General features: G+C 48.4%; 2 protein-coding genes across 8 annotated transcripts in view; both read left to right on the plus strand.

The window, feature by feature from the left end:
- LOC146869624 (upstream-binding protein 1-like) overlaps positions 1-15,708 on the plus strand; it is a 264,392-nt gene extending 248,684 nt beyond the window's left edge. For 2 of the 5 annotated variants that reach the window (XM_085608817.1, XM_085608847.1), the window contains 2 exons: positions 12,376-12,432; positions 13,842-15,708. In XM_085608817.1, coding sequence (XP_085464943.1) covers positions 12,376-12,432; positions 13,842-13,904 — 120 coding nt within the window. In that variant the 3' untranslated portion in view covers positions 13,905-15,708. Of the gene's footprint in view, positions 1-12,375; positions 12,504-13,841 lie in introns of those variants that run through there. The other 3 variants (XM_085608806.1, XM_085608828.1, XM_085608855.1) reach the window with 3 other exon arrangements.
- A 2,175-nt stretch (positions 15,709-17,883) lies between these two features.
- Positions 17,884-27,884, plus strand: part of LOC146869625 (flotillin-1-like) — a 125,078-nt gene continuing 115,077 nt past the window's right edge. Inside the window, exons 1-2 of one of the 3 annotated variants that reach the window (XM_085608888.1) lie at positions 17,884-17,916; positions 19,494-19,749. In XM_085608888.1, coding sequence (XP_085465014.1) covers positions 19,681-19,749 — 69 coding nt within the window. In that variant the 5' untranslated portion in view covers positions 17,884-17,916; positions 19,494-19,680. Of the gene's footprint in view, positions 17,917-18,304; positions 18,418-19,493; positions 19,750-24,914; positions 26,914-27,884 lie in introns of those variants that run through there. The other 2 variants (XM_085608878.1, XM_085608895.1) reach the window with 2 other exon arrangements.

Below are 27,884 nucleotides of genomic sequence, written 5' to 3' on the forward strand. Positions count from 1 at the left end.
CCCACCGACAGTTGTTCCTTGACTTCATAAAATTGTAGGAGCTGTTTCGTCTGTTGTCTCTTGTCGGGCCACCCGTGAACAATGTATCTCTTGATGTCTCCTAAGTCTTTATCAGTCTCATATGCTTCTTTCCATTCCTGTTTACTTATCACCCGTTCAGGATCTTCTGTCAAGGCCACCATTTCGTCGTTATCTCCAGTGCCGTTGGTGACACTTTCCATGGCCGAAGCCCTGCTGAGATAGTCTGCTATCTTGTTCCTTGATCCCGGTATGTACTCCACATCATAGCAATATTCCAAGAGTTTTAGAGTCATTTTTGCTATGCGGGGTGTTGCGCTGGCGTGCCCACTTGACGTTAACACCTTAACTAACAGTTTGTGGTCCGTTTTGAGCAGAAACCTCGTTCCCCACAGGAACTGGCGATACTTCCCCATGGCCCATACTACCGCCAACATTTCCTTCTCGATCACACTGAACTTTTGTTCCGAACTCGTCAGGGACCGGGATGCAAAACTGAGCATCTCCTTCGTGCCATCTGGTCTCTCTTGCATGAGAACTGCTCCTAGTCTTTTTTCGCTGGCATCTGTCATCAGTATCGAGTTTCCTTGGGGATCATACCCTTGCAGGGGGATAGCTTGGCCGATTTCTCTTTTTACGGTGTCAAACTCTCCCTGTGTTTCTTCCGTCCATTTGAATGCTGTTTTTTCCCTCGTTAGTTGCCTCAGGTGGTACGTTTTTGTGACAAAGTGTGGGACAAACTTACTGTAGTATTCTGCCATCCCGAGGAATGATCTCACTTCTTCCTTGGTGGAGGGTGGAGGAGCCTCGCAGATGGCTTTTACGTTTGCTCTTTTTGGTGTTATTCCCTGTGCTCCGATCTCGTGTCCCAGGTATGTGACTGACGACATACCGAAACGGCACTTCTCCCACTCTGCTGTTAGTCCATTCTTCTCCAAGGTCCTTAATACCCTGTCCAGCTTCTCGTCGTGGTCTTTCCTTTCCCATCACTAGAATATCATCTTGGAAGTGTTGTACTCCATCGATGTCTCGGAACAAACGAGCTATTAGTTTCTGAAAGACCGCTGCTGCCGAAGCCAGGCCAAAGGGCATGCGGCAGAACTGGTAGCATCCGAATGGCGTGATGAATGACGTCAGTTTCCTGCTCGTGGGGTGTAGGACTACTTGGTGATACGCTGACTTGAGGTCGATAGTGGAGAACCACTTTACTCCTTTAGTCCGTGCCAGCATCTCCTCTATGCGCGGCAGGGGGAACTTCTCCACTATGATGCACTTATTTAGTTCTCGGAGGTCCACACACAGGCGCACCTTGCCCGTAGGTTTCATTGCCACCACCAATAGTGCCAGCCATTCCGCGCTGTCGATGGGTTCCATGATTCCTTCTTCCTCGAGTCTGTGTAGTTCTCGTTGCACCGCTTCCCTCACCGCAAGCGGTATGTTTCTCACCTTGTGTGCTACGGGCCGGACATTCTCCTTGAGCTCAATTTTGTGCGGGAATTTTTCCAGCTTCCCTATCTTCTCTCCAAATATCTTCGGGTATTCGCTTCGCATTCCTTCTGCTCTAGGCCATCTCTCTTCTGATGTCATTAACACTTGTGTGTCCCCTCCCGGATTCAGTTGCATTCCTAGTTCTCCTTGGTCCCTCCATCCTAGAACTGAGGGACCTTTCTCAGCGACGTACAATTTGCATTGAGCGCTGCGTTCTTTGAATTGGAAGGGTAGGCTTCGGAACCCCACCATCGGAATGGGTTCGCCCGTGTATGTAACAGGTTGTATGTTGGGAGGTTCCAGTTGTGGGCCTAGGACGGGCTCAAATTCCTCTTCCCACACGGACCTTTGGACAATAGTGTATGGGGACGCAGAGTCTGCCACTATGGTGATTCCTACACCTCCGATTAATATTTCGCACTGGGGTTTGCGTGAACGTCTACTGTCAATACCCAACACTTGGCCCTCCACGCAGAGTACGTTGTCCTCTTCTTCCGGTTCTTATTCTTCCACGTCTGGGTCCTGCGCCACATATTTCACTGTTCGCTGCTTCCACTTCCTTCGGCAAACCTTCTCATAGTGGCCCATCAGGCCGCCAAACGCACATTTTGCTCCAAACGCGGGGCATCGTTTGTCCTGGGCCGCATGGTTTTGACTGCCGCACCTGTAGCACTTGGACGTTCCTTCCTTGTCCGGCTTCCCTGTTTGTCCTTGCTTCCCTTTCCATTTGTTTATTCCTTTGTGCTCTCCCTGCGCCGTTTTGCCTCTTCCGTAGTTGTCGGCGTCTTCTACTTTATTGATCGTAGGTCTCTGGGTTTGTTCTCTTTTCGCCGCTTCTGCACATCGCTTTGACAGTTCAGCTCTCTTTACCTCGGCTATCACTTCTTTCAATGTGGCATCTCCGTTCGCCCACAGTTTGTCTTGCACAGTCTTGTTCGTGGTATGCATTACTATTTGGTCTTTTATAAATTCATCGTGCAGTGCTCCGAATTTACATGTTATTGCTAGTTTTTGTAACGCCGTGACATAATCGTCTAACGTTTCCCCCGTCTCCCGTTTTCTTTGTTGGAAATTGTAGCGGTCAATGGACGTGCACACTGCGGGGCGGTAATGGGTATCCAAGTCTTCAATGGCGTGTTTGAACACATCATCATCTGCTGGCGGTCGGGTGGCGGGTACTAATGTCTGAAATACTCTTCTGCCTTCTGGTCCTAGATTGTGTAAGAGTATCCTTTTCCTCCTACTACTGGAAAACTCTTCTCCGTTCTCGTCTTCCAGTGCCTCTAGGTAACTTTTGAAGTATTCCCTCCAGTCTTCCCATTTAATTTGAGGCTCTCCCGGCCTCGGCAGGAACGGAATTGGTGTCGTGAGTGACGATGCCTGTCCGCACATTGCGGCACGCGCCCCTACTTCTTCTCGGGTCGCCCGGGCTGCCTCCTTGCCCTCTCCGCTATTCCTTCCTGGTTCCGCCAGGGCCCCAACTGTATCGTGCTTCGACACTGGGAATTCCTACTGTGCTGGTTCCGCCTCCCCAGCTTGCTGTTTTGGGTGTTTGTGCGAGGCCCTGCACCTTTCCCCCCTTTTTTTTGCCAGTGCTGCCCTCTGGCTTCAGTATGTCGCTGCGGCGCTTTCTCGTTGGTGTCCTAATGTCCCCCTTACAATCTTCTGGGTGCACTTACTGGTGAGGGTCGGCTTGCCTTGTCGCCTTCTCCAGTTCTCCTGTCTGTCTTCGGGTTTGTCCTCTTCTTTGATGGGTGTATCCTCCTGGTATTGGGGTACCCCACCCTCGTCGCCACTGTAATGGTGTTTCTCCACTCCAATGACTCTCAGGAGACGTAGGGGAGGTGTACACATATATTTATTGGATAACAATTCCTTATATCGAGAGAGCGCCGGGCAGACCGCTCCGTACACTCTGAAGCTTCGCGCCGTTACTTGCGCATGCGCGGTAGCGTCCAAAATGGCCGCCGCACGCCTGTGCGTGAATACGTAGCGCGCGCGTCAACTAGACCATGACACTACAGCTCTTAAGTAGCTTTATGAATGCAGTGCCTACAGCGATCATGGATGCAGTGCCTACGGCCAGTAACTACAATAACGAGGGAGAGTTGTCCTGGGACATGCAACAGGTCACCGTCCTGTCTGAGTCCTCCGGGCTCGTTACTGCGCCTCCGTCCAGCCCCTCAGGGGTCGACTCAATGCTACAGTTGTTCGCTGCTTGTGCTGTCTCTCCCTCCCGCCGTAAATTGGTAAAACGCCACTGTTTTGTCCCGCATGCGTATGATGTAAGGCATCGCGCGCATGCGAGACAAAGAGTGCAAATTCACCCACCAATGAAATGACAAGCAAGCATTGAAAATGCAATAGGACTTGTATTTACGCGAGACCTATTGCATTTTAAATGGAAGTGCGGGCATGAAAGAAGGCACGAACGTAAGTGGGTGGGGGCGTCGGTGGTGGTGGTTCGAAAAGTTACGGACTACAGGAGGGAACGGGGAGAGGCAGGGGAACAAAACTGTTTTTCAAGTAAAGGGCCCAATAGCCTCGGAAGGAGAAAAATGATGACATGGCCGCCAGGAGGCGGGATTAACAAGCCAAGCACCAATCAGAATGCAGAAATTATTATTGAAGCTAATCAAAAATATGGCCGGAACGTTGGCAGAGCTTCCCTTTGCTATAGTGTATACTGCATGCCTCGCAAAGCGAGCAGTGCGTTGCACTACAACGGTATGCGAAACCTAAACAGCCTGCTGGCAAACCTCTGAAGGACTCCATCCCCCAGAGGACATCACTAAGCCCAGGAGGAGGGGCTTCACTACGCTAAATCGTGCTCACCACACCTGCGCGCGGGACACTCTTGGGCGCGCCCCCGGATTCGGAGCAGGCCCATCTGTGCCTGTTCAAGGCTGAGCTGGGCCCATTCTCTCTCATTTGACTGTCTTTTGTGACTTTTCACCACGACGAAGAGGAAAGCGACATCTCGGACCCTGAACCAAGGTAACCCCTAAAGTTCCCAGTATGGCCTCCTTCCTTTCAAATGTGATATGTGTTCTCAACAAAGAAATAGATAATGTGGAGGAAAGACTATCTATCAGACAAAGTAATGAAAGTGGGGAAACACAGTGACCCTGGCATCAAGCGCTTTAGGGGGGATTTAGAAGAGGTCACTAAAAGGTCTCCAAATAACCACAGCCCACGGGCAAGTTTCCAATATTTATTCAGAGCACTGTTGCGACCGGCAGAGCAAACAGCAGCCAGCAACTGTCACTTTACCAACACTCTACATTCCATCTTGATAGGGATTGTCAAGGTAACTCATGCCCCAGGTTCTGAACCCAGAATCTAACATAACTTTCCCGTTATAATCATAACACTAACACTTATTAAACACTATATTGCATACACATTGGTAAAGGAACATAACTTATCCAAACTAAGAATCTCCAATGCACAATATTTACCTAAAAATAAAAGGAAACTGGTGCACAGAAAACGAATATTGGATATGAATAAGTCATACCCTTTAAATACTAAACATATACAGGATATACATTTATAAAGCATTTCGCCTGTAAGAACACTTAAGAACAAGCATTTGCAATGCAATAGGTCTCTCATTTGTAAGAGTTAGAGCTATTGGCATTGTAAAGGATAATGTCTTTTACCTATGTGTTTTGGTTTGGAGTGTAGTGAATGTAAGTGGTGTGGAGTGGAATTATGTGAGTTGTATTGGAATTGTTAGTTGTGGTATGATGTGTACATCTGTGGTGTGTATTGGAGGTATGTGGTGTGTATTGGAATTGTGCTGTGTATTTGAAATATGTGGTTTGGTGTGTGATTATGTGGTGTGTATTGGAAGTGTGTGGATTTGAATTGTATGGTGTGGAACTGTGTGGCATTGAGCGAAAATATGCTTATTGAAATGATGTGTTATGGTGTGGACTGCATTTATGTGGATTGCTTGTATGTGGCATAGAGTGCATGTATGTGGGGTGTATTTATGTTGTATTGAGTAGAGTGTAATTATGTGTAGCGTGAAAATGTGGCGCTGAGTGCTATTATGTGGAGTGTTATGTTGTGTTATGAAGAATTGTGTGGCATTGAATTGTGTAATGTGTGGAATTATGTGGCATGATTTGTAGTGGTATTATGTGGCATGTTGTGAAGATGAATTTTTTTGTGGAGTGTAACTATGTGTTTTGGAATTAAGTGGATGTGTGCAGGGTAAATATATCAGATACGCACTTAAAAAAAGCCCACTGAATCTGCACAAAAGAGCCCTAACCTTACATTTCCTAAGTGAAGGATGCAGTAGTTTCAGGAGCACTAGTTAGCTCCCGCTTTGATTACGTCCTGCGTCATTTGCAATCTTGCCATATAACAGGTCCAAAAACTGCAGAGGGCTCAAAATGCAGCCAGCCGTCGCACTCATCTTTTGACCAAAAAAAACAAATATGTGGCATCCCAACTAAAGAGCATATATTTGGGGGACAAATTGGTGACACAAGGAGGTGAACAGTTTTGGTAAATGTTGTTAAGGTTGTTTGTTGTTTTTGGTGCTTTCTCAGTGTCTGCAGCTAGACAAAATAGATCCGAGAAAGATGTGCTGCTGTCGGGACGAGCAGAAATGGTTTGTCCCAGCACCACTCAGACGGATCACCCAGGGAAAGGAGAGGTAGTCAAGGTACATGAGTGTTGTGATTGTGTTGTGTTTCCACTGGCAGCTCAGCCTTTAAGATTATGCAGAAGTTATCAACACACAAACAAACACAGCTCTTCAAATTCAAGATCAATTGAGTAAAGAGGGATCTGACATAAACACAGAACAAATGGGCAAGCACGAGAAAAGCATGGATGGCATTGACGCTGAGAGAGTGATAAAGCTGGCAGCTATAAACAGTGCCCTTTTTTCTATCCATGGCAATCAAAATCTGAAAAGCAGATGTTTGCAGACTTGCTTATTGACCCGCTTCTGTTTCCCAATGATTTTTAGGTCTCGACCTTGCTATCACGTAAGCGATCGCAAAGCGAGACTATAGAGAGCGGGTTTGAAAAGTGCTCCCAAAAAGCGGATTGCATGGCTAGCAGGCGCACAATCACGCGCATCGTGCCGCCATGCAATCCGCCTTTTGGGAGCACTTCAAAGGGTCCGCTACCCCGCCTGGAATGCGCTCCCCCGCCCCCAAGCGCGCGCGCGCCATGCTCCGCCAGGCTTGTCTTGTTTTCCAATACAACTCACTCGCCCTGGAACTTGTGCACCCTTTTGTCTACATAGCCTCGATCTCATTCATTTCTCTGTCATTCTCTCTTCCGTCTCACTTATATCACTAACACTTCCTTTTCCATAGTTCTCCTATTTGTCAAACATCCCCGTTCTTCCATTACCTCTTCCTCTGTTTATATAACTCTTTGTTTCTATTATTCGTTGATAAGTCATTCGCCTTGCTCGCTCTCTCTCCCTTATGTGCAGCCACCGAAAGCAGCTAATTGATCCTTTAATTCTGCACCCCTCAGCTGCCCTGCGAAGGGCTGTTGCACTCATGACGGTATGATTTATGGTTACAGCGCCCAGTCATTATTCACCCATCCACCTACGGGAAACCTGAACACGATGCATAAGGCAATGCAGAGCACATACCGTCCCAGCGGGATGCAAACAACAATCCTGCATCTCAGCATCAGCTTTGACTCCATGTACATTCAGGGGCAGAATTCATTACAAGTCAATCCTAGACAATCCATTTTTTTCAAAATATGAATTTGTAAGTAACGTAGTTCCTCGAAGTCTTCCCAAATCACCTGACTGGCTGAAAACGAACAACCTCCTTCTTTTCTCTTGTTGCTGTTAATATTAGAGCTCTATTCTGGTGCATTTAAATCGTCAAAAAAAAGTATATATTTCACCACCCGTAAAGGATCGTCTCTACCAAGCCACTTTTAACGGCAAGCCTGTAGCTGGGTGGCGAGCCCCTACAAATCCATGCGACGTGTTCAGTAAAATCCAAATCGTATCTGCTTCCATAAGTGTGATTTAATTAATAAGATTTACATTGCAGCAATTACAAGACTCGGCGCGTTTCGGAGCTCCTGGCTCCATGCTCACGAGCAATGCGACCGTCAATTCCTTCAGTTCTTAAAATACACCACGTGATAACTGAATAACAAACAACAGACGTGTACGGATCTTAACAATGGAGCATTTCTACATTAATTCATACTTCATATACATAAAACTCAGTGCGAAAGACATCACTGTGGTTTTATATGAGCTTCTTATAACTCATGTCATATATTTTGAGAATGCAAGCCCAAGAAAAATAAAGAAAAATTGGATGAATACACTGAATAATTAAAAATGAAGTGATATTATATATATATATATATATATATATTTGGCAGCTACTCAAACAATAGTATTGTACAAAACCCATGACAAAACAAACACTAAAAAGACCAAAAGATTGGCAGCTAAACTCGGACCTACTGGCTTTGCCAATGCTTCAGCCCACTGGCGACGGGCGTGCGGTTACGCGCACAATGACGAGCAGAGGCGCCATATGGCTTTCCTCTCTCGTCATGGTGCGCGCACATCGCACACCACTCGCCAGCCAGCCTGCTTTCACGCCTCAATGCTCCTCCCCCTCCCCCACCACAGAGCGCGTCTTGCGGTGTTAAAATCTGGTTTGCGATGTCAACATAATCGGCGCCATCTTGCCCCCTCTCAGGCCCGTACGCTCACTCAAGCAGTAGCCATTTTGAAAGTGCCATGGCCCCTCTGCCCCTCACCGATCACCAGCGCGTTCCCTAGGCGCCGGCCACCCCCGCTCTCTCATACATGGGCCATAAACCCTGTCCTTCTGCACGACCCTGCCATGAAACCACATCCCGCGCCTGACCAACACCCCCCTTTTTTCATCCCATACATAGTCATACATCCTTTTGGTAACCCTTTCCTCCACGCCTGATCGTCCGAACTGATCCCAGGCCATCACCTAGCCCTGCGGACGCAGTTTATTGCCCCTGCTGTAAAGGAAACACCTCACATCTAAGGGACTGCAGTAGATCAAGGCCCCCAACCCTTGTGACCCGATCAGTCGCACACACCCCCGGGAATTGGCGGAATGCCCAGCTGTGTGATAGCCATCTCCTACTGTGGGTGGGGTGGGGACCTCCACTGTAGTTATGGGTGGGGGGCGGATCTGAGCCGGGGATTCCGAGGATGTTCTTTCATGTATCAAAGCAACCTCAAGAATGTGCCATGTGTTGTAAACCGGTAATAAAACAATAAACCTGTGTATAAGAGGCCAGGCCTCAGAGATGTGGCTAGAGCACCTCGTGACGATACCTTGCTGTCTGATCTGATGTGTTCTCCTCCGGAGAGAATAAACCTTTGTTTCCTGCTTTCCAGTCTCCAGCGCCTGCCTCTTTTGTTGGTTAATCATCGAATGGTATAAGAGGCGGTTACCGCCGGGCAATACTTGAAAGGTTATCGACTGAAAATGCCGCTACCATTTTACAATTGGCGTCCCAAGCGTGGGGCCCATCAGCGACATGTGGATCCAGTGGGAGAGGTCCCGACGACAGAGTGAACGACTGCAGCGATCGGGAGAGCTCCTGCCTGATAGACCCTCGTCTGGCAGCCGATCATCCGAACTTCACTGGTTCCGAACAGACCTCTCTCGAATGATCTACGGTCCTGACTGGGAACCATCAGGAGTGCCGCGGCAAACACGGAGAGTAGAGGACGATCGGGGCGCTGGAGGTGGAAGACGGGAAACTGTCCATGCGGTCCGGGTAAGGTCGTGTAACACGACGAATTGCGAAACGATTGATTGATTGATTGAAAAATACTAGTATTGCTTATTTGATTGTTCTCTTTGAGATATTCGCTGTCTACAAACGGGGGAGAGTAGAGATACTCTCCCTCCCTTTGCAGATAGTGAAGGGTAGGTAACGCGGACTTTTGTCCCCCATTGTAATCTGTCATGCCTATTTTTCTCCCCACTGATTGATTGTCCGAACATTGATTGTTTACGAATAGTGCTTTTTGAGAGATTCGCTGCCTATAAACGGGGAAGAGTAGAAATACTCTCTCTCCCTTTGCAGATAGTGAAGGGTAGGTAACGCAGACTTTTGTCCCCATTGTAACCCGTCGTGCCTATCTCTTTCTCACCATTTGATTGATTGATTGTCCGAACACTGGTTGTTCGATATTGGTTCTTTGGAGGTAGTCTCTGCTTGCAAATAACGTGGAATAGAGATATTCTGTCTAGTCTTTGCAAGCAGTGAAAAGATAGGTAGTGCAGACTTTTGTCCCCATTGTAACCCGTCATGCCTATCTTCTCCCAACTGATTGGTAATTGGTTCTTTGGTTCTACCCGGACCGCTTATTAGAGATGAACCATCCGGCTCCACTGGAGGGCACCCCTAATAAGGACATATTTACTAAATATGGATTAGTCGCCGTAGCTTATAGCAAACTAGAGCATAAAAATCGCTATAGAGAAACAAAAAGAATCGAGCAAGACCAATAGACCACTGATGGGATCCTTTTGACCCTGCAAAGATAAGAAACACTAGGAAATAGCCCTTTTGCGAAAAATATGAAAACTAGGGGAAGGAGCCAAGCTCACGGTCAAGATGGCCACGAGGTAGCTCGGCTCCGTCGCTCTCGCTGCCTAAGCATGTCTGCCCTACCACCCACCCCGCCCGATAAACACGACAAAATCGTGCACAAATGGAAGTCTGCTGATACATACCATCAGCGTCACCGAACTGGGCTAGATCGCGCACAAATTGGGCTATGTCGTTTCCCGGTTATGCAGTAACATCCTTGTGCTCGTTGCCAGATTACAAATATGTACAACACTCCAACAAAGTAGTATGATTAAAACGTTTTAATAACTTGTAGGTATATGCAACACTCCAACAGGGTAAGCACATTAAAACACGTTTTTAAACAACTGTTTACATGACAGCCTGCTGCGACATCCATCCCAAAGCATTCACGTCCGCGTGACACAGTCCTCGCCCCTCCTTCCTCGAAGTAACAACATTGGGCTGCTTTGGGCGGTCTTTTAGTCGGCTTTGGGCTATAAAAGGCCTGCAAAATCCATCGGCCTGTGAGGCGGCATCAGTGGCGGACGGTTGTGCGAATAGGCCAAAGGCAACACGGCGCGCCGAGACCCGGGCAGCGCCGAGGTGATGTCCAGCAAGTTGCACTGGTCTTGCCAACCTACGATGCTGCACAGATAGACAACGAGGGGTGCCCTGGGGGGGGAGGCGACGCGAACGGACCTCCCCCGCCTCCCCAGGTGGAGGCTCCCTAGTTGCAGTGGGGCACCCCTTACCGTTTCACCTGCCGGACGACCACCCAGACGGAGGTTCCTTTCTGCACCAAGATTGCCATTAGTGTTCGACGCAAGAAGTGGGCCCCCACAGTCGGGTGGTCGGGGGACCCACTCCGGTGGCTGTGGTGGAGAGCTGCTGCTGCCACAAGACTCTCAAAATGGCGGCCGACTCTTCGGATTCGGGCCTGGTCCGCTAAGTTGGCTCTGGGCTACCTTGGAACTCGGAAGCTTGCCTGCTCGGGCGTGGGCCCCACCCTTGAAAACGTCCTCTCAGCTTTGCAGATGTTACGGGAGTCATTGGCCCTCGACTCCCACGGACTTCCGGTGGGGGCAACCGCCACTATTGCTCGATCATTCCACATTAACTTGTCTTTGCCCCGGGCGGCAGCCCTCTTGCCCCCGTTTGATGCCATGAAAGAGACTGCTTCAGGGCGTCGGCAGAGAGACACGCCTGCTGTCCCGCTCTCAGAAAGGACTACGGCGTTGCTGCGAGATGGTTGTGTCGCCATGCTGACACAAGCTTCTGTTTGAATTATCAGGAGACACTGTAGACTACCAACTCGAATCAGTTCCGGTGGAACCTCAGCATGACCCGGTAGGAATAAAAACTGTGCTTTTCCCCACCTTCGAGTCACGGTTCGTGCTGTCTGTTCTTTCTGTTGGCATTAATGAAAATTCTCGAACTGCCGAAAGGGATTCTGGTCCGGCCGCTAGTTAGCGGAAAGACGTAGACTGTACCCTGGACCCACCCGACCTCGCCCCAAAATGGCGCCGATGTAGGAGGGGCCTACAACTCCTTATGGCGTTCCGGTTACTCGACATCTATGTTAAAGGATATGTATGCAATGTTTTCGCACATGACGGGCGGAGGGACGGGGAGGGTACTGACCGGGCATACGAACAACCTTATTGATGCTGGTCTTCCCATTTTTGATTATTTTTATTTTTCGCGTTAAGGTAGTGTTGCTCATGATACTCGACGCCTCTTGCACCGTGGCCGGCCTGTACGGTTGTAGGCCCGTATTTGTATACTGACATTTTCTCAATAAAGGATTTTCGAAGGAATTATGGGATCAGCATCATAACAAATCATCTAGGTTGGTGAAGGTTTTTAATAATGACCGTTATTCCCAAACAATAGAAGACAGATAATGCAGACCCTTTGCCTGAATTTTGGATTGATGAAATTTGTATCCATCACACCTGTCTTTTTCCAGAGTTGTTAGAAAAGGGTTGACTGTAGCTTAAGGTATCTGCCGAATGCAAGGTATGGTACTTTGTCCCATAATATACGACTGATTGAGAAACAAATGCACGACGAGGGAACTCGAATTTAGGGGGGAAAAAAAATGAAGCATCTTTGTATAGTAGAAAGGAAGAATATAGAAGATCTGTGGTATTATACGTTCCTGCAGCTAGTCTGGTACGTGGTAAGTAGAACTTTTTTCGTGTTTATGCGCGCTGATGTACTTTGAATGCTGTTCCCCCCCCACTTTTTTTTTTCTTTTCTTCCCTGTAGGCTACATCGGAGTTCCGACTGAAGAATGGAGTGGCCATGGACCGCACTGTGCTCAATGTAGGGAAAGACATAGACAAACGTTGTGAGATGGAGTGCAGACCACCACTGGGAATGTGAAAAACTGTATGGTATGACTGTGCGTATGTGCCCTGATTGTACGGTATGAATGTGTATGTATTACATATGCCTGGGTCGCTGGAAAGAACGTCTTCGTGTGACTGAAATGCTTGTCTATCGATCAAAGGGAGGGGAGTAAAAAGTCCGACACCCCCCCCCAAAAAATGAATTACGGAAAATACTGAAAATACGCAGCACGCATAGAAATACCCAAAATAACTCTGTGTCTTCGTCTTAAGTTTCTGCGCTTGATGTGTGTACTGTTACGCCCTATCCGGTATTTGTGTGTACGTGAACGTTGAATTTATGTTTTTTTCCAGCTTGTGTTTTTGTACGTAAAACTGACCCATGCTGCTCTATGTTGTGTGCACACCAAGTAGCCTATTATCGTACACATTTGTCTCTCTCTCTCTCGTTTTATGTCGCACGTGTACCAAATAGACTACTTGATGCGCACGTCTCTCTCTCTCTCTCTCTCTCTCTCTCTCTCTCTCTCTCTCTCTCCCTCTCCCTCGCTGAAGGCCCCCTTGCCCTCTTTTTGAATAGATGACGACACTGTACCTCCCCAGTATGTGTATAATTGGCCTAAACACGACAGTGTTCGAACAAATTGACAGAAGTAAAACAACCGTATTTTACCACACTACTACCTCTCCTTTCTGTAAAACGATGAAACTTAATTGACTGAGAAAGAAAGGACAGGTAAGACGACTGATGTCTCCCAATCTGGCCCTTATCACGGGAACTATATGTCAGTGGTTTTTTGTTTTAGAGCTCTAATGACTCCACCTCCACCGCTCAGAATCGCCCCGCCCAATTGCACAGAACTAGAGCGTCTAAGCACCCCGTCCTTCCAGAATAGTCCCAGTTCTGTACTAGCCGCCCCAGGATATTTTTTTCAACACCGCTGATGACTTTATTTTCTGAAGATACATCGCCTAAACTGATAAGGGTTACCTATTGTCTCCAGCAAGAAAAATGTTTAGCTTGTGTTCCTCCCTGAAATAGATATTTGTGAGCCCATGACAGTAGTACCTCGCACATTTTCAGTTCGAATTTTGATAGACCAGGGAGTTGATAGATGTCAGGCCCTTTGCCACGCTTATAAGGTACAGGCATCGACACCTAGCAGACCAGACGATGGAAATTTGCAGGAACACTCACAAAACGCGCACCACAGCAATGATTAATACGTTAGTAACATACACCGACATAAGAGTTAATAGACATCCACCGTAGAGCGACCGATAAATGTTTCCCCGACTTCTTGGGGTTGGGAGAGAGAATGAAGTGTGTAAACATCTTCCCTACCAGTTCTCTAAGATTTTGTTTCTTGTACTCATTCAAAGATAACATGCGGTCATCGGAGGAGAGGGGTCGGACGTGACGCACAGCCTGGCTGCGGATCATAGACCATCTACGGCCTCGACCAAGGGGGAGCCACGGAGCAAAAAGATGCAGGACGAGGCACCATTCTCAGCATGGAAAGCGATAGAAAGAAGGGCTATCCCGAAGCGCCCTGTTCGCTGATCAGCTCGTGCCTGAAGTCCCAGCCCGTCGAGCCCGATTGATGGGCCCAGTGCTAAAAGATTCTGCTCTCCTTGGTCCGCTTTCTGATCCGATCCCACTCCACCCCCTCTTCCCTCGGCCTCCCCAAGCACCCCTATTTTGAACTTGACTTGACAAAGGAAGCATGAAAAGCGGGTACTCCGACTCAAGGTACCTATGATAAGACCAGTCAAGGGACAGGACGGAACAGGACTGTGATCCAAGAGCAAAGAATGGTCACACCCTGCAACGCGAAAGCCTGGATTTGAGCTGGACCTTAGCTCCACCGCCGGTGCTCAACAGTGCCAACGAAAGAAGAAGAACAATGAGAGCTTACCAGTGATGGCTCGATGCAATAAGACACTGGAAAGAAGAACCCCCCCCTTTTTTTTTTTACATTACCCCCCTTCCCTGGCTGTAACTCATGTTGAGTTGTATTCCTCTCCCAACCACTTTTGAATTGGCTATCTTCCAAATCAAGTTTCCAAGGTCTTTTATCGGTCACTTCCAACTGCACACTAATAGTTAAAGAAACATTAACTTAGTATAAATGACAATTGTATAGCATCAGCCGTACACATGAGTATGCTGTCTAGTTTGATCCACACGAAGTCTAGGCCTTAAGAAATGTACGTAATATTCCTTGTTTTACCAAACCACTTTTTACGGTATCATGTTTATGTTCAGGCGAGCTTCCCTCCTCCTATCCCCGGGTCTGACATATGACGCAGCTGATGTAATTTTGTATGCGCTACCTCCTCGCCTATCACACCAACTACATGTAATTATGTACAAATGTGTCAGATTATTCCTGTCAGTCCTAAGGCTCTGTACTTTGAAAACAGGAACGCATGAAAGCATTTACGATGCCGTGGCTAAAAGGTTAACGAAGGTGGATGTCGGCTAGACAAGCTGGCTAGATATGTTGAAAAGTGAGGACTGTTAAAATCTGGTTTGCGATGTCAACATAATCGGCGCCATCTTGCCCCCTCTCAGGCCCGTTCGCTCACTCAAGCAGTAGCCATTTTGAAAGTGCCATGGCCCCTCTGCCCCTCACCGATCACCAGCGCGTTCCCTAGGCGCCGGCCACCCCCGCTCTCTCATACATGGGCCATAAACCCTCTCCTTCTGCACGACCCTGCCATGAAACCACATCCCGCGCCTGACCAACACCCCCCTTTTTTCATCCCATACATGGTCATACAACCTTTTGGTAACCCTTTCCTCCACGCCTGATCGTCCGAACTGATCCCAGGCCATCACCTAGCCCTGCGGACGCAGTTTATTGCCCCTGCTGTAAAGGAAACACCTCACATCTAAGGGACTGCAGTAGATCAAGGCCCCCAACCCTTGTGACCCGATCAGTCGCACACACCCCCGGGAATTGGCGGAATGCCCAGCTGTGTGATAGCCATCTCCTACTGTGGGTGGGGTGGGGACCTCCACTGTAGTTATGGGTGGGGGGCGGATCTGAGCCGGGGATTCCGAGGATGTTCTTTCATGTATCAAAGCAACCTCAAGAATGTGCCATGTGTTGTAAACCGGTAATAAAACAATAAACCTGTGTATAAGAGGCCAGGCCTCAGAGATGCGGCTAGAGCACCTCATGACGATACCTTGCTGTCTGATCTGATGTGTTCTCCTCCGGAGAGAATAAACCTTTGTTTCCTGCTTTCCAGTCTCCGGCGCCTGCCTCTTTTGTTGATTAATCATCGAATGGTATAAGAGGCGGTTACCGCCGGGCAATACTTGAAAGGTTATCGACTGAAAATGCCGCTACCATTTTACAGCGGCCCCTTCCTGTGTGCGAGGCTCGCCGGGGCTGCGCTTGTTTAAATTGTTTATTTAGCAGATCAATAACGTGACCCACACGTTTACTTTCTGTCGTCTTAAACTTCATATAGACGCGAGGTAGTACTTTTGACACATTTCATTAATAAACATTAAGTATAACGTGTACTGATAAAGAGTAACTTACTTTACAAAAAATAAAGATTTACACGTTGTTTAGTCCGGATGAAATTGTTTTGCCAGGAGCGTTTGGCTCTTTCGAGAACATCTGCTTCATAAGTAGCCTGCTTCCAAACTTGCTGTTGGCCTTTGCATGAGCTAATTCCCTGCAAAAGTATTTGCTGAAGGGCGCATTCTTCTTTCTTGTGTTTTGGCACCAACAGTACAACAAAGCAAGGCTGTAGAAACCTGCAAAGATTTCAAATGTTTATTCGATTAAGAATATCCTTGTCAGCACCCGCGCCTACATGCTGGCTGGTATGCAGTAAATGCGTGCCTGGACAACCACGAAATCCGAGCAAATGACAATGTTCTGCAGATACCCACATGCCAGACATAAATTTAGCTTGCTTTCTTACTTTTAAGAGAGGTGTATAGTGAAGGGAGCTTCACATGTGTTCACATGCCAGACATACATTTAGCTTGTTTTCTTACTTTTTAAGAGAGGTGTATAGTGAAGGGAGCTTCACATCTGTACAGTTTGCCATAACACAGCTTAATGATCGGGTCGCCTGCTGTTCATATGCTTTCTCCCGACAGCGGTGAAAGCAGCGCACTCTGCTGGGCATACGAAAAACTGCATTGACTGAAACATACTGAGAAATATTATAAACAAACAAACTCGATGCAGGACACCGAAATGCGGAAAGTAAATCCGAGTGAAAAAATATTGCATTGACGTGTTTAATAGTAGAAGTCAAAAGTATAATGCAATTTAAAATGATTTCCGAATCGCAGTATTTGCCCTTTGTGCATTGCTGCGGCAAATCATCCCCGATTCGACACCACCCATTAAATCATCATAGACGCACGATCCTCTGTGTCAGAGAGCCAATCAAGGCTTTAAGACACGAACTCATAAAAAAACTTTGCCAACTACATTACATTGAGCTCTCGGCATCGGGAAACATCTGATTGTTGAGTGTCTTTTAGAGGTGACATTCTGGATGTTAGCTTAGCAATGTTTAAAGTGAGGCTGCCTGTAAATTAGAGCATCGTTATGCGGTTAGTCACGACATGTTTTGAGGAAATGAGATTGCCTATGAACGTCAGTGAATAGTGGAACAAGTCTGAAAGTGTTTAACTTCCGAAAAAGAAAATGTATTTTAAATGTTTGCAAACTGTGCACGTAGCATTACCTGTGCAGGGGGCCATCTGTCTCCTAGTCATGCGTTATGAGCCACTTTGCACTCAGTCTGTCATGGCTTGAGTGACAATTTAATGGACTTAGCAGACTTAACTCCTCACGTTTCGTTACGCCACTAGCATGGCGCTCTTTACTGTGTTCACTAAGAGCCCTTCAAATCGTTACTGCTTCCATGTAGCAGGAGACATCACTCGCTAGAATGGAACACACGTGTGTCCATTTGAGAGTCCCAGAATCCCCTCTGCCCCCAAAAATAGTAGGGAGGTGGGTTCCCTACCAATTTGTCTTTAATTATCAGTCACACAGTCAAATAGTAGCCCGTAGCATGGCGCAGAGGGCCTTTCTGCCTTTTATGCCCTCTGAAGGTTTAACGACTGAAGGTACAGGTAAGCCTCATTCACCAGTGCACATGAGCCATAGAAGAGGCCCCCTCGCCCTGCTGGTTTAGAAAAATACGGACCTGCCTATTCCATAACTTTCCCCTCATTTCGAACCTTCATTAGAGTTGTCACTCGCAGTGTAAACTTAGTAAGTCAAGCTCATTTTCACAAGAAAAGTTAATGAAATGCATTAATCTTTATGTGTTTATCATTTTACTCGTATGGAGTGAAGTCGAGCCACCCTGTACTCCACCCACACATCTGTGGACCAGGCAGCTCCACTTCCGCTCATCACTGTTTACTTCCGGCTGGCTCCGGAGACCCGTCCCAAGCTCGGAGGTAGGATCCTGAGTTAGCTATTTCACTTCGGGCTGTTTTCCTCCGTGGAGATTCCTCTATGTTGTTGACCAGTGATGTGCGCATTCCTTTTCGTTGCTGAATAAACAGAGCAGAGCATTCTGTTTCTGGAGTTGCTCATTTTATCACTTTAATGACAGCACGTTAATGGAAAGAATGCCGCTGCCCGCGTCCCACGCAGTGGGACATCAGCAGGGCAGCTCTCTAGTGGCCGCCCGTCGCAGCCTTCCCCCTTCTTCTGCCTCGCGCGCGAGGCCGCGCCCAGGGGGGAGATCTCCCAATGAGTGTGCAGGTGGGCCGTTAGGGGGGCGAGGCTAGCCCCCCCCCTACATAGGCGTCCCTCTCGCCCAGTTCCTCCTCTGCTTCCTGCGCGCCACTCCTGCCCGGGCACGCGTATTCTTCGTGGTCGTCTCCGTCTCCTTCGTGGCAGTGTCGCGTTGATTGCGGTCGGCCGCGGGACGCGGTGCGTTGCGGGATCCCGAGGTGAGGTGGCTGGGGCCGGGAGAGCGTGTTGTCGCGGGGCGTTCTCGCGGAGACGCCGTGCCTCGAGGGCGGGTCCTCTTGTGTGTCTTGGTGCTCCTTCTCCCACAGCTGTTTTGGGCCTCGAACACAGAGAAAGCGTGTTTGCAGGGGTCCATTTGTTCATTCAGCCTTTTGGGTTTGCACAGGTTTACAGCGGTTGGTCGGGGTGGCTTATCCCAGAGAGGGCCCGCGATCGGCTGGCGGGGTGCAGCGATCGCGGCTCCCGCTTCTGCGAGGGGAGCTCCGCCTTTGTGTTTGGTGGATACTGGGGGGCTGTTGCACCATGCTCCGCGGATGGCCCTGGGCAGGGACGGTCTGAGACAATGGCGCAGCCAGGGATGCTTGGAGTGCCAGCCAGGCATTGAGCGACCGAGGCCCCCCTCTGCTTCACACAGAGCGGCACCCAGCTCGTTGCACACTCCACACAGAACTTGGGATGAATATGGGGACACGTTTTGTGAAGATGCGGAATTCTGTTGCTGCTGGTCTGGGAGCCCCTGCTCGGGTTTGGAGGGAGTGTTTGGGGGGGATTGATGCGCGGTGAATCCTGGCCACGCAGGGGTCCCGGGCCGTCTCCTTGAGGTCCCCACTCACTGCTTCCCCGGGCAGACCAGCATCCTCGTGACTCTTCTCTGGCTCGTGGTCCGTCAGAGAGCCGGAGGCAGAGGGGGATGAAATGGGGGGTCATGGCCGCAGCCTGCGCAGCCATCGCTCCCCGTCCTTTTGGTGAGGCTCGTTTTTGTCGATTGCGGCGTCTTGTTGCTTCGGGTGCCCATGTCTCGGGTTTCAGCGCTGCTTGTTCCTCGGCCACTGAGCCTGTTGAAGGTTTGCCAAGGCTTTCTATCGAAGGGCAGAGTGAAGGGTCCTGCGCAACGAGTCTTGTGGCGTCGGACTGCAGAGTTCCCGTCAGCGCGCCTCTCTTGTAAACACAGCTTCCTCTGCTTCTTGCGCCGCTCCTCCTGGCCACGCGAGATCCAGGAACGCACGCCGGGCCAGCGGCGGCCCGTAACTTGTTTTCCCCTTTGTTCCCTCTGCAGGTGCGACTCGTTGGTGGATGTGGACACGTAATCGGCGGTGGGAGTAGCGGCACTGTTTGGCTCCGAGCGGATCTCGGCGAAGGAGGGCGCCGTCGCGAAGGAGGGCGCCCCCGCACGCAGCATCATCTGGAATTGCACAGTTAAATGGGGAGCGACTGTCGGTTTTGGGCCCACCCTGCTCCGTACAATGAGGCTTGGGCGAGCACTCAGTTTCAGCGCAGATGATTTTGGCGATTGTGTAGTTCTGTGCACTGAGGTTTGTATGGTTGCGGCTGGGGGTGCGTTCATTGGGTGAGCGATGGCGTGCGCATCGCATAGCGGCACTTTGGCTACAGCTTGGCGAGGGCAGCGGCAGGGACATTTTGGTAGAGCACCCACCCTTGGTCCCTGCAACGAGGCTTAGCTTCATGCATGTTACACTTGCTCCATATCTTTACTCATTGTCGCTCAGTCTACAATTGAAAATGTGCATGGAAAAAACAACTACAGCACGTTTACAGAACTCGCTCGCACGTTTTTTCTAATTTCTCTGATACGATTCACCGCCTGAGCGTTTTTGTCATGTTCACCACGGCGCTCACCTCCAGCTCTTGACATGTCAGTCCTTTTAATTTTCAGTGCTGTATTTTCCTCGTGCCCGGGGTGGGGGGGGCTGCCAAACTGAGCCGGGCACGTACCGCTGTACCATCTAGATTCGTTCCACAGAGCTGAATCTGACCTATGACCCGTGACTTAAGCCTAATTGGCTTTGTTAAAAATCTGCAGTTATTTGTCACGTATATCGACATTTAGAAATGTGCTTGGCACAGCATGTTAAAGGCCATCAACTCAATCGTAGGACAGCAAAAAACATGTACTCACGGTTTATACGTCTTGACGCAGTTTGTGTATTCCTGCTGTGCTTTTGCAACTCCGTCCGCCTAAACATAAAGCAACCTTTATTGTGACATATAGCATCTATGGATGAACAGTCAGTACCGTCACCATGTCAGGCTTTCGATTTTGACAGGGAAGTCAAGAAAATCGAGTACAATTTAGAACTGTGGCATTAAGAGCATTGGCTGTATAGATCCCTGTCTATGCGCAGTTTCCGTTATGCAACTAATTGAGTGCACGTTAGCGATGTGGGTCGAGTGCCTGCTGCAACGATCTCTGCCTGTACGGCAGGTCATGTATTCAATCCTAACATAGTTGCTCGTTACAACAAAACACCCAGAAACGTAGGTAATTCCACATGTGGAGGACAGCCTGGTGAAAGCAGGGTTAGGAAAGCGGTGGAATGCCGCTGCCTGCGTCCCACGCAGGGGGACACCAGCAGGGCAGCTGAGGTTTTTTGACTTCGGTGTAGTTAGTGCAGAGGGTTAATATGCCCGCTGCAAAGAACGTGTGCCAAGTAGATTTCAGAGTACGTATGATGTAAATGGGTCAGCAGCTTACTGTGTTCAAAAGAGGCATCCTTTTGTTACTTGCAATGTATATCTTAAAGCACTAATAGTCAACAGTGAGCTACGAACGCTCATCCTAGAGCTGCGTACACACCGCTAAGCATACATTATTAGAACATTGATTACTGTTGCAAAGACGGTTAATTTGGCTAGAAATCGACTGAGCTTGTGCTTCTCCACACCAAGCAGCCTTAAACTATACTGCCTGCCAGTAGGGATGATATGAGTCTCCTACTCTTCGAGTCCTTTGGCTCAGGTACCATTTCTGACACACTGATTCACATGCGCATGATTGATTGGCTCGGCATTCTCGGACACTGTACAATGGTAGGCGGGCGCTATATAACGAATTAAATGCATCTGAGAGTGTGGTTATGGAAACTTAGTCAATTGTTAAAGGGGGCTAGTGAGAGAATATGTGTGGGAGGCGGCATTGGGGGGGCTCCAACAACATTCTGGCACAGGGCGCCACCATCGACAAGGCCGGCATCGCCGTTACCGCGGGGGGGCGTGCGTTCTACAACACTTTTAGGGCGTGCTGAATTACATTAATGATAACCAGCATAGCGCAGGATACAAACCAAATTATTTTCGGCAACTAGTATAAATTTCTAGGGATAACCAATGAAACTTGTTTATCGGGCAGAAATAACAGATTTCAAACGTTAGCTACTGAAACTTATGCTTTCCATGCACAACTAGCTAGTGCATGGCCCATTACGAGATGCTGGAGAGAACCAGGCCCGAAGTCTCAGCGCCTTATCAATATGCAGTGATCCTGGGAAAATCACTTAATGTCCCCGTGCCTAATAAGAAAGGAGTGTGTCCTTGGTGTAGCGTTAATTGGTGCGCAGGTAAAGCGCGCAAACACTCGATACCTTTCTGGTGGTGCAGCACTACCATAAACTGAAAAATATATATGGTACCAAGTAGTCTAGCATGAGGGTGTGTTGCAGTCATAGTAGGGTAATCAGCAGCTCACTAGTGGGCGTCAGTGATCTGGCTTGTCCTTCGAAATAGGCAGCATGCGCTATACCTATCCTTGATATTTGGGGTCCGTAACAGGATATTACTCACATAGTTTCAGTATGAGCATCCCCCTGTGCCAGCCGGTTAGTTCATAGCCCTAGCCCGGACTGACACAGCTAGATCTCTGCAGCAGCCGCCTGTGTCTCCAAAATACCGAAAAATAAGTCCTGTTTGACACCATAGGTGTGTGGGGGCAGTATTGTATTTTCGGTGACTGTTCTGTGCTGGGCGAAATGTGCGGGGGTAGCGAGCTTGGTTCTTACTAGATCAAAGTTGGAGACGGGTGTGTCAGGGAGGGCCGTGACACACTAAGCTAAGTGTGAGTGGGTGGTTCTTGGCGGGCTATGAGGCTGTAATATGTTATCATTTGTGGAAGGGTTTTATTGGAAACATTCTGAATGAGACAAGTATTGGTATAGATACAGGTTGTTATTTGCAGGTACAGTAGACTGGCTACTTTTACCACCTTTTGTCGAACATAACGGCTTGCCAAAACAGCATGGTTTACAGAGTCTGATGTAAGATATATAGGCATTGTTGTCCCAACATCATGCTCATATTGGTACCTGTAATGTAATTCGTGTTGCTGGTGGAACTACAATCCATGCAAGCAACCTATGGGGCAGCTTCCCAAGCTCGAGTTGAGTTAATGGTCTCGCGTAACTTGAAGGATGTTTCATTCCTGAAAGCCCTGGGCCTGGGGCCACCACCACTATTCACACCATTGTCCCCAAGCTTTCCTTCGATTCATGGCTTCATGTTTAAAATGCATGGCTTCATATTTCAAATGTACTCTTTTGCGGGCCACTCGCCATTTTAATAAGGAAGTAGGCCTAGGCTGATGGTGATTAAGATAGTCACATGTGACCAAACATTGGTTAAATGTTTGGATTTGGAATACCGAGGTTATTATTGTGAGTTCCAAGTTTGAGTCAAGAGGTGCTGCTGTCTTTCATCTTTACCTTACTATCCGAAAACAGCTGGTGTAATGTGTCCTTTCAACTCAGTCATAGTGTCAGCTTGGTCTAGACAGGATAGTCATCAGCCCGAGCTGTTTGGAGACAAGCGGATAGGCCTGGGTTTGTGTGTCATACATAACATCTTTAAGGTTATTCTCCCTGTTCCACAGGGAGGCAAGGTAAAGCCCAGAGTGACATGGGGCCGGCCACATATTGCTTTAGCTCCAGCATGCTTTGCTGAATCAATTGATTAAATGAATAAAGTCGCATGTTCTAGCTCAAACAGAGCAACAGTTACTAATCGCAATGCCATGGGTTCACATGCACTGGAGAACCCCCCCTTTTGCATTTATTCCCTGGTATCTTTGTCCCAAATTCAGCATTTATTAGGGTTGTCCGGTACTAGGGGGGAATCTCTTTGGCATTAGTTCCATGCCTGTAGGGACGATGGGACGAAGTTATGTGTCCCAATTGCTGCACCAGGATAAGGGAGAGTAGATATGTATATATAGATATGTTACCTTATTCAAAGGGAAGCCAGGGAAAGCACAGTGACATGGTTTACCGAGACTTAGCCTGGCTTGCCGCTTCTGCGACCTTGTGAGGTTTGTTTATGTATTGTATGAAGGTGACAGAGCCTGTCACTGTTGTTTGATAGGCACCAGGGCCAGGTGACATTTTAGTGCATTGTGTGCTGGAAACCAAGGAGCGGGTCCATTTAGTAAGCACAAGGAGTACGGGGGGGTGTTTCTAGCTCCAAAAGGGAAGTTTAGACAACCAAGTTAAGTTTCAGCGCAAGGCCACATTTGGTAGGGCAATTCCAGGCGTAAAGCATTCAGCCAGCAAGCCCTGGGAATTAGGCAGGCGTACGATTAGCTAAGATTTTGTTCAAACTGGCTCGATAACTCTTTATTCTACCTGCGTTGGCACGTCTTGGCAGGAGTGATTGTCAAAGATTTTGCCTTCAGCCAGTTTAGGTTGACACCCATCCACTCCAAGCTAAGTATTCATGGTGATATTGGGCAACATATGCACAGCCCAGTATCAGGCCCCTGGGGTGGTCGGTGTTGTGATTTACTAAATTCTACTGAATTGGAGGTGTGACCGGGTTTTACACTAGCAGAAGTTTGGGAGGGCAAGCCTCCACCTAGGGGGTGGCTGGCTGATTTTGATGAACTACTTCAAATGTTTCACAGCACTGCACGTGGGAGAGTGTCAATTACCGGTGCATACTTCAACCAGACATCCCAGAATGAGTGTCAATTACCTGTGCATACTTCAACCTGACACCCCAGAATGGCATGCCCTCATCTACATGGTAATAATTGAGAGAGCAGAGAGCGACCATACCTCTTGAATTTTGCACTTAAACTTTCTAGTAATGGAAAGGGCTTAACACCTTCTGAAATGAGCATGACCAGAGATGTGCTGCTCTCCACAGACATTTGACAGGTTAATGGGCAAGGCTAGCGAAAAGCCAGATGTAATGTCGTCATTTAAGGCGGACGTGACCCAGGTATTGGCAAGATAGACCCTGTCAACTATGAAGGTATGAACGAAATCATAACTGGGGCTCACAACAAATCATTTGATAAAATAAGACGTTTCATTTTCAAGCCACTATGGCGGTGCCACGAATTACCTATAGCACAGCAACACCGGTATAACAAGGACTGTAGGCAAACCTATTGACCCTTTCCAGCAGCAATAAAGTCCGAAAGCTAGCTTCTATTCAACAAGCGAGGCAATTGGATACGCTGTCCCAGTGGAGGGCAGGAAAAGATTGGGATGGACAGCGGGACTAGTATAAGACTCTATCGTCCAATTAATGTAGCTTAATTTGCAAGTAGAAAGGCAAAAACGAGGAGATGTTGCTAAGATATGGGTCAGTTTGCAGTAAACAATAGGATAATACCATGTGAAAGGAAGCAAATTTATATACCCGTGATGTCAGCTTGTGTTTATATACGTAGGTAAAGTGGCTGACTCACACGCTACCTTCACCCTGCTTGTTGTGCTGTAGCTGTTGGGAACACAATTACAAGCCAGGAAGGCACTTAATTTGGCCAATTGAAAAATCGTAATAAGATTGCAGGTCCATAAGTGCCTAATTCACCTATGCCTTGTTCCAATGCCTTATTTCCCAGCGTGAGAAACAGATTTAGGTGTTGCTCTTCTCGCTCAGCCTTTCTTGGATCCAGGGAGTTGGGAAACATTCACAAATTTGGGTCCCCGAGCTGAGAGATGTATTCTTCGGCAGCTCAGTCAGTCATATTGAGAGTCATGATAAAGACGTCCGATTAGCAGTTGCATTAAAAAGGTTTTGCCCAGCCGAGAAATCATGCAATCCTCGCAGTAGCCGCAGCAACTCAGGAACCATGACGCTATCTATACATCACATTTGTAGATAGAGTGGAAATTAAAACCTTCGTGCTAGGATATGAAGGGAATGGATGGATTGAAGAATTCAGCTATGGTTCATTTCTGGCTCCATATGCAGGTGCTAGATCTTCCCATAATTACGTTAGGATGATCTGCTGTGGCATCGCTTAGAAGGTTAGGAACACCAGTCACGTCTAAGCTTACGGCAGTGGGGCCAACAGACATCCGTTGTTAGTCTGCCCTGGGCTTCTGAGTAATGTTGCAAATTAATGCCGTCGTTTACGGGTTACAGAACAGGACCCCTAATTTAGCCCATTATAAGCTGGCTCGCAGGGGCAGGGCACATATAACAGCAAAGGGAGGGGGGGGGCTCTGGTAGTGACGGTAGCCTCCCCAGAGCTGTGGCAGAGTTACAGGGCGATCTGGAGGTAGACGGGTACAGTAAGGGTACCTCTGCGACAGGCGGTACAGTAAGGGTACCCCTGTCCGGCACAGTAAGGGTGCCCGAGCCAAGGTCCACGAGCCGAAGGGGGTTCTGGGAAGACCGCGACGGCGCCCCGTTAGTCCTTCGGGCGGTTGGGGGGCCTGACCAACCGGGGGTGTGCCACAACACGCTCCGCCCCTGTCAGAAGGGGCGGGAGTAGGAAACAGATCACGTGACCCAGTGGATGATCTGAAAATAAATATGTGCCGCACTGCCGGGCATCGACCCACCGTGCGTGCCGGCTCACCAGGCGGGCGGAGCAGCGAGGGGCTGCTTGCCCTGGATCGCCCGTAAGATAACCCATTTATCGTCATACTTATGTTGTATGAAATAAACCTGCAGCAGTTCTTCACCCACAATGAAATTGTCAGTGTAATCCTTGGGTGACGTCTGTGCATGCGTGTTGTATGAAGCGGATGACGGTGTGGTCACTATGCTGCTGCCCGCGTCCCACGCAGTGGGACATCAGCAGGGCAGCTCTCTAGTGGCCGCCCGTCGCAGCCTTCCCCCTTCTTCTGCCTCGCGCGTGAGGCCGCGCCCAGGGGGGAGATCTCCCAATGAGTGTGCAGGTGGGCCGTTAGGGGGGCGAGGCTAGCCCCCCCCCTACATAGGCGTCCCTCTCGCCCAGTTCCTCCTCTGCTTCCTGCGCGGCTCCTGCCCGGACACGCGTATTCCCACCCTTTCCGCTTACCCGGCGTGGCAGAGACAGCGCGTTATTGGAATGTTTTAATGTTTTTCTTTTGCGTTGCAGGCGGAGTTACAGGGCGATCTGGAGGCAGACGGGTACAGTAAGGGTACCTCTGCGACAGGCGGTACAGTAAGGGTACCCCTGTCTGGCACAGTAAGGGTGCCCGAGCCAAGGTCCACGAGCCGAAGGGGGTTCTGGGAAGACCGCGACGGCGCCCCGTTAGTCCTTCGGGCGGTTGGGGGGCCTGACCAACCGGGGGTGTGCCACAACACGCTCCGCCCCTGTCAGAAGGGGCGGGAGTAGGAAACAGATCACGTGACCCAGTGGATGATCTGAAAATAAATATGTGCCGCACTGCCGGGCATCGACCCACCGTGCGTGCCGGCTCACCAGGCGGGCGGAGCAGCGAGGGGCTGCTTGCCCTGGATCGCCCGTAAGATAACCCATTTATCGTCATACTTATGTTGTATGAAATAAACCTGCAGCAGTTCTTCACCCACAATGAAATTGTCAGTGTAATCCTTGGGTGACGTCTGTGCATGCGTGTTGTATGAAGCGGATGACGGTGTGGTCACTATGCATGGTTTCTTTAATAAATGAACACTGTCATTTCCTTTCATTATTGTATAAAACGACACAGATTACCTTTTTATAATTGAATACAAACTGTACGTTTACTTTACTTTGCTGGTTAAGACCACGCACGTTTCTTTTTTAATGGCTGAGAAAGAGTACACATTTTTTGATGAGTTTAATTCTTGAAGTTTTACATAGCGTATACTCGACCCGAAGGTATCGGAGCGCTGTGTTTACATGAGCACCAGTTGCTTTAGTGAAAGACACATTTATTTTTAGGCACGGTAAAATTAAGTGATTTGCTCAGAATACGGGATGTTGAGCCTCCCACCTAAACACCAACCCGGTTCCCCAGCTTCAAAGTCTGCTGCTCTAGCCGTTACCAATAACAAGACTGGGTTTTGGCTGAATGCAGTAAAGCTAAGCCAAGTATAATAAGTAACAACAAGATGCTAGTACTGCAAATAACTTCATTTTTCTCATTCGAATAGGAGAAAAGAATTTTGAATTAAACAAAAACCTTGGAAAAGATGCTTTATCAAATGAATAAATCAATTGTTTAATTTACATTGAGTTTAGTTGACCTTCAACTATATAAATCAATCAGAGAATTCTACAAAAACACTTAAAGAACAATAATGTGCTGAGATTAGCAGACCCCCACAATCAATCATTCATCGCACTTCAACTCATTCATTCATTCATTCACTCAGAAACATACAAGAAAATGATTCATCCGGTATTTTCAAGAAGAATCACAACAACTTATCTATAAATACCACAGAAAAAAGGAATAGGCAATATAGTTCTAATATCGAACACATTTAA

Source organism: Triturus cristatus, chromosome 1_1 (assembly GCF_964204655.1).
Source record: "Triturus cristatus chromosome 1_1, aTriCri1.1, whole genome shotgun sequence".
NCBI classification, from domain to species: domain Eukaryota; kingdom Metazoa; phylum Chordata; class Amphibia; order Caudata; family Salamandridae; genus Triturus; species Triturus cristatus.